General features: G+C 37.9%; 1 protein-coding gene across 15 annotated transcripts in view; it reads left to right on the top strand.

Annotated features, from left to right (window-relative positions):
* MAGI2 (membrane associated guanylate kinase, WW and PDZ domain containing 2) overlaps positions 1 to 15,563 on the top strand; it is a 757,683-nt gene that overhangs the window by 670,456 nt on the left and 71,664 nt on the right. For 8 of the 15 annotated variants that reach the window (XM_074597089.1, XM_074586920.1, XM_074587802.1 and 5 more), the window contains 2 exons: positions 9,706 to 9,744; positions 15,206 to 15,300. In XM_074597089.1, the coding sequence (XP_074453190.1) occupies positions 9,706 to 9,744; positions 15,206 to 15,300 (134 nt within the window). Of the gene's footprint in view, positions 1 to 9,705; positions 9,748 to 15,205; positions 15,301 to 15,563 lie in introns of all 15 variants that reach the window. The other 7 variants (XM_074596203.1, XM_074588681.1, XM_074591244.1 and 4 more) reach the window with 2 other exon arrangements.

Here is a 15,563-nt window from a genome sequence, read left to right on the forward strand (position 1 = left end):
GTTGGGCCCTGAGACATAGGGATAAACCTAAACTATGATCCATAATCTGGACTGTACAAATTCCTCCAGCATGCAAAGGGATAGTCTGAGGTAAATAGGTTATTGCCCCAAACACTGGGTTGGTGACACTTTTGTTTGCCTTGGCACTTATACTTTAGTTACAGCATCAGCATCTCCTGTTAGGTTTTGGTATTTCCAGTCCCCAGCAGGATAAATATGCTGGAAGAACAGCAGGGTCTATTTTACATCAACTCTAACTCTAACCTAATCTCTAAATTGCATCTCATATTCCTCGATTCTTTGTCGTTATGGCCAGTGCCACCATCTTGTGCCACCCTGGTCCATTTAGTGGAACATCTTTCAGTAAAGATTGTCACCATGAATCTCACTTTCCATAGTCCAGATCTTTTTTTTGGGGGGTGGGGTGTTTTTTGTTTGGTTCGTTGGTTTTTATTTATTTATTTAAGAGGTGCTTGAAATTAAGATCCTGAGTTTAAATTTAAGTACTTAAATAAATTGCTGACCTTTTTCAGCAACACCAGATATCTTATCCCCCCTAAAGATCAATTTGAGAACTTATGCTAGACCCTCTATAAAAAGTATTTTATCTACAATTATAAACATAGGCATAGGAACTGAGCTCGCCAGTGAATTTACAAACACCGTATACCCATGCTATATTAATATAATAAGCATTATTTATTAATGTAGCAAGTTCCTGACCTGCGGATGTAATTCTTGATCAGACAGGGTACTCAAGACAATGTAAAAACAGTGGCTATAATTTTGAAACTTTAAAACTCTTTGAAGTATGGATCAGGATACAGTGTGGAGCAGGCCAAAGAGGTTTGAAAGAAATAGGACTAGATTTGAGTAAAGTTTGGAAATAATTCTCTCCTCTTTCTCTTTCTCTTTCTCTTCCTCTTCCTCTTCCTCTTTCTCTCTCTTTTTCTCTTCCTCTTTCTTTCTCCTTCTCCTCTTTCTCTTCCCTGCGTGCAGTAAGGACTAGAGTGACAAATAAAAAGATTTACTAGAGCTGAACTGCTATTCCCCAAAGTGCTGGTATTTGTGACTATAAAGAGAAATTAAAAGAAAAAGAAACAATTCCGTAGTTAACAAGGATTTTGTGTAGTTCAGCACCTCTACTGAAAACACTCTTGCCTTCATATACTGCTTTAAGGAAAGGAAAACCCATAGCAAATAATTATTTCCCATATGGGTAATTTCTAGAGGTGAAGTATTTTAGCAAAAATCTGCACTTTCCATTCAGCAGAGTCAGAACCATCTTTTGTGGTTAAAGCCATCGAGCCAAGAGTGGAAAAGTGCAGATTACAGACTTCCTGCATTGAAACAAATTGTCTTTGTAAGACAATTAAGAAAAAGTTATACATGCCATATGTATATATGGGATACATATTTATACGGCACCTTGTTTCATCTTGATCCCCCACTATGAAGAGTTCTGTATTTACAGAATTGCCCTAAATATTAATGAAAGCAAATAGGCTCAATCTATGTTTGCCCTTCATAAAATTGTGAGAATATATATCTGATGTCAACTACAAAGACTGGATTGCACCCCAAAAGATGATATATTACACCAAAAGATGATATATTACACCACTCAATAGAAGAATGCAGTGATTCAGGGTGCCTTCTACAAGTTTTCTGCGTACTTCTTTGTCCAACATGAACTCCGATCTTCTACTGATATAACCTTCTGCGTTCAGGAGCATATGCTACTGTGTTTAAATTGTTAAATTGCACTTGAGTTGTGTCCCAGAAGGAACGAGAAATTGTACAGAAGCCTTTTTCAGCCAGCTACCTAGCAAAATAGGAACTAAAAATCACGAAGCTCTTAGGCCCAAAACAAGGAAGTGTGGAATGAAAAGCAAGAGCTCAGTAACCACTCCTCCCAGATTTCCAGCAGTGTCCTGATCTTCCAGCTAATCCTGGAAACTTTAATCTGTTCTCTTCTGACACTGGTATCCTTTGAATATTTTCTCCAAGCCTTGGTTCCACAGTTGCCAGCCAGACCTCTTCTGCATTCATTCATATCCCTTGGTCAAAAATAACTGCCTCCAAACATCTCTGTTCTCCCTGACGCTTTTTTTTCTTGAATGCCATAAGCACAAATTTTAGCAAATTCAATTTGTCAAGCCTTTGATTGCTTTTATTCTCTACATAGTGCTAGTGTTTCCTGAAGTGAGAGAAACAACAGGCAGGAAATCCATTACTGAGGCAAGAAATTGTCATCTAAATTGAGTATATGGGAGGGAGAGTTTCAAGATAATACACACTTAGTTTCCTGCCATATGGCTGTGTCAGGTTGGTTATCTTCGGTGAAGACATAAACTTAAAGTGCACAGGAAAAGTTCAGCTACTTTGGGTTTTTTAAGCACTTCTTATCTGAAAGCAAGTTTGCCTTATCTCCTGGCAAGACCGGAAAAGAAGGAGGTTCATCTTCTAATAATAGTGCAAAGAAGCGAACAATCATGACCTGGAAAACGCAAAAAGAAGGAGATAGTGTTAGGTTTTTGTTTCTCTCACAGTGAGACTCTGCTACTAAACAGTTCATTTTCGTACTGCCATAGCTCTGAATTTCTACAGAGCCTCTTATCAGAGGATCTCACCACAGTCAGTGCTCACCAGGACCTCATCAAAGCCTTCTGCTTCCCTATCAGAGAGCTCAGCAAGTTGTGCATCACAGCGTAGTTCTCTGAGGAGCACAAGCAGCGTGACTCGAAGCAGAACAAGAGCTAGACCCAAGGAGCCTGATTCACAAGCATTTGCTCTAGCTGCTAGGTGTGCTCGTCCCTACCTAATGATAGCGAGAAGGGCTTCAAGCAGGAAGTCTCCATGAAAAAGGATGATTTTCATTCTACAGGAATGTTTTTTCCACCTTAGGCGTGTGAAGGACCTGCATGACCTCGTGCGATAGGGAGATTTCAGTTTTTAATGATCACATATGAATTACAAAGTACTACAGCTTCCCCACTGGAAGCGGTTTTGTAGAGGCAGTTCTAACAATAGAGCTTTGAGACAAATCAGATGACCCATAAGTACAAAAGTGGAGTGCAACTTTATTTTGTAAGTCATAGCTCCTTGGAAAATTGTCACACGTTAGCTGTTACATGTCAGCTCTTACCTGTTACCTGTCACCTGCCTCTGCTGCCACCCGTCAACCGCACTCAAAAGCTCCAAGGAACCAAAAAGCAGCACAAAGTGTTTCCAAAAACATCATCCAAAACAGCTGCATAAAAGTAGAAGGGAAATTGTTTTCTTCTTTCTTTCTCTTTCTGCACTACATTTCCACTTCTCTCTGCTGTTCTTTTGGGGTGGTGTTGGGGTTTTTCTCCCACTGATTTCTTCTCCCTGGTAAAGAGAATCTACCCAGCTTTCTGCTGTAAACATTATTTTGCAAAACTCAGAAACAGAGGAGAAAACCTGCTCAAATAACTAAGTTCTTTTTCCTTTTTTCCATCCCACTATAAATCTCACACATCTTAAAGGCAAATCCTTTACCTCCTTTCTCCTTATGAAAATTCTTAGAGTGTAAGGAACAGTGTGATTCTGCTGATAATCATGGAAGTTAGATACAGGAACTAGAATATGGAACATCAGACCAGGAATGTCCTATTAATGAAAAAAATTATAAGACATTATATGCACCAGATGTTACGGCTGTAACTGGAGTTCTGCAGCTGTCATTGGCAGAACTCCTTCTCCTGAATTTAATATTTTTGCCTTCATAAATTTTTTTTAATGTCTCATATTTTATATTGAACACTGTTTGCTGTAAATATGCAGTTTATAACAAACTTTGTTCAGAGGCCTGTGTAGGCAGAAATTAGTCAAACAGGGGACACAAAGCTGTTGGGAATCGTAATGCTATATTTCTTCAGTTATAAAATGTATAATAGAAGTTTGGTTTTATCTTTCTCTAAAGAAAGCAGTAAAATAAAACATTTTTTTTACAGCAATTAGGTTACATTTATCCTTTAGTGAGTGTGGTAGTCCAGGACTGGTGATATGACACAGAAATGCCAGTAGGAAGAAAGAGATAAGCTAGTGATAAGCTCTCATTAAAAGTGAAATCTGAACAATTACAGTTCCACCTTTTAGCGGAAGGACAAAGGTTCCTTGCTTCGAAATCTCCCATCTTATTTTCTCCTCTGACCATGTATCATGAATTCATCAAGTTATTTTCAAATCCATGATCTGTCTTACGCACTGTATTTTATTTTGTGCCAGAGAGTTAGACAAATTGGAAAAGAACCAAAAAGCAAAGTCCACCAACAGCTGTGAAACATGTAAATAGCAAATGTATTAGCATAATGCATTATTAGCCTTCATAAAATAAGGGTTTTTTTCTTATGCAGATTTATGAATAGCTTTCTCTAAGGGTCACAGACAAGCATTTCCATAAATATTCGCAGGCTACCTCTAGAATATCACTGCAGGTATTCAGCACAGATATGCATTAAAATACCAGCAATAGGAAAGATTTGACAGACAGCACTATACTGACTCATAATGCATAACTTTGAAAATACCATTTTTGCAGAAAGGTACTAAGGCCATCAGGGTTTCCTAAATTTGATACTCATAGAACAAAAAACACGGGGTGCATAGAACTGAATTGTTTATCACCTGAGGAGGTCTATGGCGTAGTCTACAGCTAAGCAGAATCTTCTTGTCAGTGCTTGTTGGCTGAAGACCTACGCAGTTACAGTCATAACAAATGAAAGAAATTTTCCCCATAATTCTTACGGCAAATTTTTCTGACAGTATTTTCCTGACAAAAATTTTGCCTCTTAACAATTTTTCCCATTTTTGATCATCTCTAGTGTAAAAAAAAATCACATTTTGGTTATGGGGCTTTAAAAAATGTATATACATATATGTGCATATGTATATATATGTAGCACTATGATAGCATTAAATACATAGTATTCCGAAGGACTCTAAAAATATCAAGGGTTTTTTTGTATGGGTAAAGGATTTGGCTCTATAAATTCAGAAAATGAGGTTCTAGTTGCAAGTCTTCCGTGAGAGCTCAGTTTGCCATATCTTTCAATATTTCTGTTCACCAGTTACTGCCATTTGTATCAGTAAGACATGCCTCGTTTAACTTAGTAAATAAGAGTATTGGGAAATTATTAATTATTACGTATTATCATCAAACTACTCCTTGTCTTACAGTATGAGCAACTGAGTTATAGGAAGGTAATTTCTCAAAGTAATTTCCAAACAGTACAGGTTGTTGTTTCCTTTCACCTATTGCTACCCCAAGCATAAAGAAGGTCTAAGAACTTATATTACTAAATGAATGTAACCTTTTTTTTAATAAGAGATGATACATAACAAAAGGAGAGGAACTTTAGCAGACCAGTGTCAAATTTTGTACTGTTCATCACTGCAGAAAGAGTTACCTGCCGTGACAAAATGGATTTGTTGGTTATAAGAACTGACAGTGAAACCAAAAGCATTTTCAAACGGGATTATGAGAATATCATCACCACTGTACTGTGGATGTAAAGTGATTTTGATTGCAGGATTGCAAAGTAGGTCCCAAATGACCTATGCTAATATGAAGTGTCAGTTTTACAACTGATGGTGGTATTAAAGATGCAGCATTTCTTTCTCTTGAACAATTTACACTTTACTAAAAGGTATACAAATAGATTTTCATCTGCAAAGTGTTAGAGTGTACTTAAGAAGCCAAAGTAATAATTTAAGAAAACTGACTTGTAAGCATTGGAGAATTGGTCACAGCTTCATGAGACCAATGGGAACTGCATTGCCTACGTGCTGTTTCAAACTATTGCTTGCCCAGCTTTGGAAAGGACATTGCAGCATGATCATATTCATTCTGCTCATTCATAAAACTCCTGTTTACCTAAAGCATGCCTGGGACTGAGATGCTGAAATATAAATGTTTCCTAGTGCTAGTTGTGTTCGACGTACTGAGCATTCAACAAAGTATGATCCAGAAAATAATGTAGTATGGACAATAAATATTATCATCTCTATCTTTCATCAGCATCCTTCTTCCTCCAGAGAATACCAGTGACTCCACTGCTGCCAATAAGAATACTCTTGTGTCATGTTGTAGGTGAACTGTAGGGCTGTACCTTGACAGCAAAGAAGTCTGGTATTTTCACCACTTGTTTCAATAAAGTCAGGATTGTGCCCCAGGTCTTATTTATTATTTATCTGTTTTCACAAGTATTTTGCAGTTTTCAGTTTCAAAACCATGAGCGTAATTTATTTTAGATTAAACATGAAGCCAGATGTGCAAGCTTTTTACTATTCTATCTTCTAATAGCAAAATTAACCTTGGCCTTGCATTCATCTGATATGGAAGGAATCTTGATGTTTAGCAAGACTCATTCTCCAGAGCACATAGAGTAGACCCCATGGTAGAGGCTGATTTCAGTAACAGTTATATACAAATAGCAGTTCAAGAAGGCTTCTTAGTTTTACTTCACTGATTTTTATTTCTAGGACAGGTTAGCTGAACTATAAAAAATAACACAGAAATTTTACAAAGTATTTTATTATTCATACAAGCTCTACTTTGTAATTATTTCATTCTTATTTCACATAAAAGACTACAACTACTCATGGCAATGCAGCCACAGAAGTTCAACCAAAAAGGCTTCGTATGGAGAAAACAGAAATCTTATGTCAACATTTTAAAACTTTCTGCACTTTGAATGCCTGTTCGTGGGAGAAGTGTTGGGTAGTCTGGTCTCTTTGTCCTGGCGTCTCCAAACATGCCTTCTGCCGTCTAATTTCCTAAGAGGTGGAGGCAGGAATTTTAACATAGTAAAAGTTTAGAAAATGACCAAACTAATTTAATAATAAGTAAATGGAAAGTTACAAATTGCCTCGTGTAAAGGTAGTTTCCTATAAAAACTAATTGACAGGTTTTTATAAAACAAAGCTTGCTGGAGTCTCTCTGTATTTCGGTAAAATTACCAGTTCAATCAGTTTGTTCTTGGCAGATACCAAGCACCAGGATATGCACGAAGGACGTGCATTCTGCTTGGCTGAGGACCAGCCCTGGTTGTCCTTCCTCTTCACTTGGCAGTCGCTGTTCTGTAGGGTCTTTGAGCCCAGAACTGTGTGAGTTTTAAAAGAACTGCCTATATCTCTGCGTTTTAGATCGGGAGACATCTCTAAGTTCCTTCTCTAAGTGCCCTACGAAGTCCCTTCTTATATGTTAAATGTTCTTCGCAGATCTTTCTTTCCTCTTTTGAAGTTTTCTACTAGTTGCTAACAGTTTGCCTCTCACATGAGCACGGCTCTTTAGAGGTTATGTTTTATTTTACAAAGTGCCAGTGACATAATAACAAGTATCCTGTACTGCACACAGCCCCAGACTGCTGACAGCAGATTCTTCCTAAAACGAACACTGCTCTGCTGTAGTGACCAAAAATACAAGTCTGCACTTAGGTTTATCTTTCTGATGATCATAAGTTTAAGGGCTTTGAGGCTTGATTCAACACCTTCAGCATAGCACAGTTCCAAGTTTCCTGTGTGTGAATTCCTAAACTACAAGCAAAACAAATGCTAGATGCTGAATGGTTGATTACAAGGTGATAATGAACACCACGAGACTATATACTGAAGTCCTGCAAGGCAAAGACACCTATTCAGGAGCAAAAACCAGAAAAGACTTAACGAGATTAGCTTTAAAGGAAACTATCCCATTGACAGGCACTTTTGCTTGACCATAGCTACAAAAGAGATACTGCTAACTTACTTAAAATATACAGCTATCTTAACATAGCAAGTTGTTCTCTAGTTTGTCACAGTTTGGGCACGGTTGTGCTTCTTTCACTGTGCTGCTTGAGGCCAATTCTGGGGGATATTAGGGTGACTGCAAGCAGAAATGGGAACACAGAATGAACCAATCTTACAGCAGATACAAGGAGTAATTCTAGCTGGATGACCAAGAGAAAAGGCTTACGTCCTTTCAAATCTAAAAGCTTATTGAGACTATCACGATGAAATTGCTCTCTGTACATTAAAATCGTTCTGTCTCTTTTAAGAATTCCATTAAAATCTTGAAAGGATGTGAATATTAAAATCATTTCTCCAAGTTTGCAGTGGAGCAGCATCAGTTTCAAAGGTTTTCGTTTTCAAGAGTTGTGCTGGTGGAATAATTTACATTTAGATAGCACCTCTCATCTTGAAGGATCCCAAATCACTTTACAAAATCTGAAGTGCATGAAGGAATCACCTCCTTTAGCCACCAAAGTAAAGACATGCAGCACCTATAAACTAAAACACCACAGTCCACATGACGCAACTCCTAAGACAGCAGGTGAACACAAATACAACAGGAACACCAGATCCAAAGGGATCTTCCCATCCAGTGGAATCTCTAGACTGTATTTTAGGTAAGCAGGGTAGCAGGTAAGATAGATAAACAATTCATCTGAATTTGAGCAGGTCATGGCTGTTATGTAAATACTCTTACCAAAAGAGTCGTAAGACATTCAGTGGTCTCCGTCTTCATTTTTGGGAAAATGACTTTGCCCTAGAGCAGCATCGACTCAAGCAAACTATGAATTGCTCAGCTGCTACCATTACAGTCCATGCTGCCTTTAGGGAGCAGTCCACCAGAAGGCAGGTAGCTTTAGTCCAAACTCTTCCAAACTGGTAAGGAGCTGGCCACAGAAGAAATACTGTCTTCTCATTTCTATCACCACATCCACATACTTCCAGAAGGCTTATCCAAAATTGCTGTCCTCCTGTCTTCCTTCTATCTCAGGAATATAATATATATTCATATGTTGCATCATTGTCCTACAGATGCTGATGTGACAGACCTTATCCCATTTGTACTAGGAAAGATGCGTGGTATGATAGTCTGGTTGAGAGTCACAGGAATGCATTACTGCTTTATTTACCTTTTTGTTGTTGGTAGACCAGTGGAAATTACCTCTGTTTTGGGATGTTTTGCAATTCACTGTGGATGCTGCAGAGATAATAAAACAGAAATTCTTAGTGAGAACATTTCAAAATCAGGAAAGGCAGTGTGACAGTGTATTCAGCTATGGACTGGTTCCAGATTCCTCTAATGCCAGCAAAGTAGCTGCATATGAAAACAAATCAGTTGTTTCCTGCATTTCATCTAGCGATATGAAAATACTTCGAAACTACCTGCATGAAAAGTAGGTTAAATGGGTTTACCTGCCTTTGCCTTCACATACAACCATTTGTTGTTATTGGCAACATGCACCCTTCTAGCAAAATCTTGCTGTTCTTGATGATAAAAGACATTTTGCAGTTGAGTTGAATAAAAGTGGTGGTCAAGTCATCTAAACACAACCATTAAACTTTCCCTTTTATGGCTGTACTTGAATAAGCACAAATATTGTTGCTAACTTTCAAAATTTTAAACACATTAGCAATTCTATCTTCGTCATAACCTATGTTATGTTAAAGGAACATTACCATCTTACCATCTGTTTCACTTGGCATAGAAATGGGCGGAGAGGTCTACATCTGCAGGGATACATACAAGTACCACCTAGGAAGTCAGGAAGGAGGGGATGAGAAAAAAAAATGCAATAAAAAGTAGAAATTGCACTTCAGTAATTCAGAACACAACAGAGAAATTGATGCTGCATCTTTAAATAACTTGAGAAATGTATTTCATCTTTAATTCCCCATTTTCCTATTCAGAACAAGTGCTGCCCAGGACTGGTTTTCGAGTGGATTCCTCTGGCAAGTATTCTTCAGCCTTCATTGTTCTGTAAACTAATCGTCCTTCATTTTATGTTTTAGTTACTCTTCTTTCTTTAATCATTTCTCTAGATAATGGCCAGTCATGACTGCCCAGTCACCATTTTGGTTTTGTATGAGCTTTGTGGGGTTATAGAATGCTAACTCGAACCCTTTTTATAATAGATTTGCATTTTGAGGAAGGAAAAGCATTTCTTTTTCCTCAGACAGTCTTTGTATACATTTTACAATGTTTTACGTGTGCTTTCATACATCAGTGTTTACTCTTTAACATAAAAATGTATCTCTATAGCTCATGCCCAAACCTAAGCTTAAGATATATTTTGTGTAAAACTGAAATCAATTCTATCTTCATTTGCAAAAGAACAGAACTGATGTATTATGCAGACCCATCCATTCCTTGCTCCCATACATATATCTTGTTCTGTAAAAACCTAAAAGAAAAAACTTTCAAAAAGAGAAAATTCTTCAGGTGTTTGAATCAACATTGGCCTTGTAACCTGGCAATGAAATTGTTTAAAAACCATCAATACTTGATTTCCCTATGTGATCATGCTACGTGAGCAGTTCAAACAGGCATCCCATACAAAAAAGGCTGTTTTGACAATCCCATTAAAGTCTTTTCTAGTCCTACACAGGTTGGACAGGGATCTTAATTAAATACGATATTGGTCTGGTTTTGCATTTCTCTGTAAGCTTTATACATTGCATAACTCTGCTAAAACACTAATTCTTTTTTTTTTTTTCCACTTTGCTGATTTTTATACTGAAGTCTTTATTTACCAGCTTTTCCTCTCTATTAATATCAGGAGGAAATATGTATGTTTTTTAAAAAGCTACTCGTGTTGGAGATTGGCAGATCCATGACCGTTTTCAAGCTTTTCATGTCTTTCAAGGGCATCTGAAACTTAGATAAAAAGTTATTGTAGGTTTGTGTTAACCACAATTCACAGTAATGGTTTAGATGGAACAAAAATCCTCACCATCTTCAGCAAAGGAGTCCAAATTAATATTTATTTTTAGCAGGAAACTTGAGTACATGCAGAAAGATGGTAAAATTATTACAACAAAGCTCTTAATTCTCGTTTTAATTGCAATACAGAAGAGATTTAATAAAAAAAAAATCCATCTCAACATTTACAGCATCATCCCAAATACCAGGTTTATCACGATAAAAATCACATAGCACTTGTGCAACTTGACTAATGCAGAAAATGAATTAATTATCTTCAGGGATATATTTTCTCTACATACTTTTAAGAAACAAATGCATGTACAGTTATCAATGTGCAATTCACATACAAGTTCAAACGAATACAGTTAAGAAATGTAGCTGAAAGTCGGTAATCACATCTTCACCTATGAGATCTCACTATTGTTCAGTAACAATCTATTCTGGTAGCTTTAACTTTGAAGCAAATTCCCTGTCATCCAGGAACCAGAAAGCAGAATTTCCCAATGCTCTTTACCGTCCTCACTGGGCAGCAATGATCAGATCACAGCGCGTCCAATACCATTCTCAAATTCATGGGGAAGCCAGCTGGTTTTATAACCTAGCAAAGTGAATTGGGTTTTGGTTTTTTTCTCTTCTAGGCCAAATGATCACGTATGATAGCTTTCCTTTACACAAAAAGAAGAAACAAAAGGCTATAACTATAAAAAAGACAGTGAAGTTACTAGCAGGCAAATCTAAAGTTCTTTTTCTAATACAAATGTGCAGAGAGGCAAGAGAGAACATGAAACATTGTCATTCTTGCACAGGATACCCATATTATACGATCATAAATAGTGACTTTAAGCTGAAACTCTCAACTGGTAGCAGATGGAACATTCAGGTATATTAAGTTGACTGTAAGGAAAAGCAAACTGTGCAAAAGACTATACTAATTCAGTCTTGGCTTGACTCCTGTCTCTGCAAACCTATTCATTTTTTTCTTATTTGGCATGAACCACAAGGTGCTAATCTAGCTTACAAAGAGGAAAAAAAGGCATTTTTTCCATAATGAAGTTATATTAACCAACAGTTTGCAGTATATTGCAAGGCATAGGAGTGTCATTTTTCTGTAAGTATAGGTAATTTTCATTGTATGATCAACTGAAAATCTGCTCCAGCAAGAAAAGGTAAAATTTTAGTTTTGTGAGGAAAAAAAAAGTACCAGAATCATAGAGAAGCAAGAACTGAAGAAATATCAGATGAAATGTAATCACTTATATGGTTAAGAGTATTTGATCAATGTACATTCAGGAATATTGAAACTGCTTGTTCTAAAATAATTGTAAGGGCTTTTAGTAAATCTACCAAACATGAGCTCCTGCAGTAAAAACACATAGTAGTGAACCACTTACTTGTCTTTAAGAAACAGGAAAAAAAGGATTTCATCATCAGCAAGACTTTAGAACATATTTTTGATTAAAGACTAACTGCCAATAAGGAGATAAACCGAGACCTAATACAAAAAGAGGTTGTGAAATGTTGGTTGTGTCAGTAACCTGGTAACTGATTTTTTGCACCAAAGCACGATGCGTGTTCAATCAATCTAGGCTTCAACTAGGCATTTTACAAAATGCCAGTTATAATTGAAGCACTTCCATGTTAGCCTGAAGAAGACAGTGCTTAGCACAAAATGTAAAGCGGAATGGTTAGAAAGTGGATAGAAGATTACAGTAAAAGAACAGTTTCTGGACTGGAGGGATAATATTAGTGGAGAGCCTTGCAATAAGTCCTCTGTGATATTTTCATTAATGACCTAAGAACAAAAACTAGAGGTGTAAATTAGGTCCACATTCAGACATGCAACTTCAGGTGTCTATGGTGTGGTTGTCTCCAGACCAATGGAGAGCCGGTCAGTGCAACCAATGGAGTTGTATCATACCAAGCATGAAAGCTGAGACAACCAGCAACAGCAGTGGAGGAAACACTCTACAGTATAATAGTCAGTCGCTGGAGATAATATGGTATTACTGTGAAAAAGTAAGGAAACTCATGGGATGCAATCCATCAGTGAAATGCTGAATGAGGCAGGTGACCTAGTGACAAAGGCCACAAACAGTCTTTGGCACCCAGTGTCTTCTTTTCTGGTAAGGTCTGTGTGCTGTTTGCTTGCCGAGGCTTGCAATATGAGGGAGCTGGACTAGATGACCCAGGAACTCTTTCCAGTTCCATGTTTTGTTTGCTTGGTGGGACAGAAAAGAATTATATTTTTTAAAAGCAGTTTTTGGTGACCTGGTAAGAGTTGGCAGAGAATGGGCTCTATAGACTTCCAGCTCTTTGGGAAGGAAGACTCTCCTGAGCAATCGTGATGGCATGGTCAGTTGATCTAAAGGCTTCCAAACTGTGTTCGACCTCATAGAACCTCATGGTCAACCTGGCTCACCCATTCCATTCTGAATGGGTAGAAAACAAGCCTCTTTTAAAAAAAAAAAAGTGCCTCTTATTTTGGAGTGTGGTGCCGACACTGGTGTGGATCGTCTTTGTCAACGTATGTGAGGGACATTTTCATCTCGGTGTGCCAGAGCATCTATTCTTCACAACCTGACATTCTTATACTTTCTTAATGTGTTCCCAGCTGTGCATATTCATTCATGTGTGCGCAAATAAAGGCAGTGCTTGTGACAGACTGCCGGAAACAGTGCCTTTGGGTGTTAGACCTGGGCTGTCATCAGTGATCCTACTGTGTCTATCTACAAAGCCCTCTCCCTAGTACTGAGCCCCATCCTTGTTAAACTAGGGCACAACAAACCAGGTAAAGACAAGGCATCACTTTCACTTTCATCTTAAAATTCTTTTGCCTCTCTCAACTCTGGAAAAACCTTTGCATTAAGTTAACATACTGTACGTGCACGATCTTCATTTGTTCTTTTATTCACTATTGAGACACTTATGAAACAAATTGAAAAAATCAGGGTAATAAGCTGTTAAGATCTGTTTGGGTTTGTCTTCTAAATACGTGAGAAGGAAGCTGATAGGAAAAGGTAATACTTTTATTTTACCAACTGAAATATTTGTGGTTCAGTCTCGCTCATACCAATACGCATTGCTGATACAATGCACTATGCCGCTGCCTAGGGAGGATTTTTATTGCACAGTCACAGTGTAGGGCCACAGCACGTAGTTCTGTGTCTCTGTCTTTGTGAGACCTGACTAAAACTGAATCGGCTTTAATCCCAGGCTAAAGCTGGGATTTGCACAACTCTGCAGTTCGTGAGGAGTCCTCTGATGGCTCTGGGCAGGGGGGGATCTGTAAATGAGAGTCTCTGAAGTACCACATTTCAACCATCTGTAGTCCCTCCCCTCCCCCCCTGAGAAAACAAGGCACAACTGGGGACACTATGAACAGTTTGCTGAAATAAACCTAATCATCCCTTTTTGTCTTTTGGGGTTGGCAACAGGCTGACACTGGCCAAAAGCTGTCACAACTTACAGAGCAGAGTGTAATTTGTACGAAAGACCATGCTTGTTAATCACTGTCCTGCTTTAGATGATGAGCCCAAAGTATCTCTGAACATGCAGACAAAGCGATAGTCAAAATAGACAACTTCTTAGTCCTCTAACTGCTTAGGGTTTCACTTTATTTGTAATCTTATTCAAATTTTCTCTTTGTATTTTGAGGGCATCAAGACCCAAAACAATGGGCTCTTTCAAATGAAGCTGAAGAGACTTTCATAAGAAACCGACTTTTAAAAAACACTACTTTTCCTGAACTGATATATTCCAGGGCAGAATATATGTTTACAGGCAAGTTACACAGGCATATGGAAGCACAATTTTAATGATTCATAAAGCTGTTGAGACTTTAATTGAGTAGCATTAGGGAGTTCAAGTTAATGATGTTAGCTTTCAATTTAAACCCTAAGACTCAGAGGCTTATAATGATAGCTTTCGTCAAAACTCTTTATTGAGGATATTACCTGAAAGTGGAGTACTTAAAAGCTACATTACTTAAAAAGACATACTGCTTTATATCTGTATGTGGAACTAAAACAGCCTGTAACAATTATTCATCTTTTGTAAGTTCGACTGATAATTTTTCTATGTATCTTTATCTCCCATTTCAGTTTATTCTCTTCAGGTTTTAATGAACTGCAAGGAAAACACAAATTAAATGCCAGAGGTGGATGAGCAGCAGTATATTATGCAGTCACTTGTAGGAAGAAGGCACCTTTATAACCTCTATTTTGGACAGACTTTTCCAGTACTGTTCTCCTGTGAATGTGTTCTAGCTTGGTTTAGTGTATTCTACGGAACATAATCATCCTCCAAGATACCTACATTTTCAAGTCTCCTCCTTGTCTGTGTACAACACATTGTGTCCCATTTGTTCCACCAGCTGTAACCAGGATGCCATTAGTCATGTGCAATGAACACAAGGTGGGAGGGAAGATGGTGCAAATTCTCAAGACAAAGCCAAAATGCTTTGCTCAGTGGGATTTCCCTTTAAACCAGGTCCCGATTACAAGGAGCTGGATGTTCACCTTCGGAGAATGGAGTCTGGGTTTGGCTTCAGGATCCTGGGAGGAGATGAGCCTGGACAGCCTGTGAGTTATTTCTTCCTGACTTTCCTTTTTATAACTCTAAAGTCTGTGTAAAGGTCAAAAAAATATTACTGCATAGCTGAACCCGAATGAACACCACATTAAGGGCTGTAAGTAAAATGGCTTTTTTATTCAACCATAGAAAAGGACAGGACTCTGGTTGTCCACATCTAAAAAATGTCACAGTAAATTAAGTTAGAATCAGAAGGAATTAAGTTAGAAACGGTGCATCACTCGGCCTTCTACTGCAGAGTGTGACCTGGCAT

The sequence above is a fragment of the Larus michahellis genome, chromosome 1, assembly GCF_964199755.1.
Source record: "Larus michahellis chromosome 1, bLarMic1.1, whole genome shotgun sequence".
In the NCBI taxonomy this organism is placed as follows: domain Eukaryota; kingdom Metazoa; phylum Chordata; class Aves; order Charadriiformes; family Laridae; genus Larus; species Larus michahellis.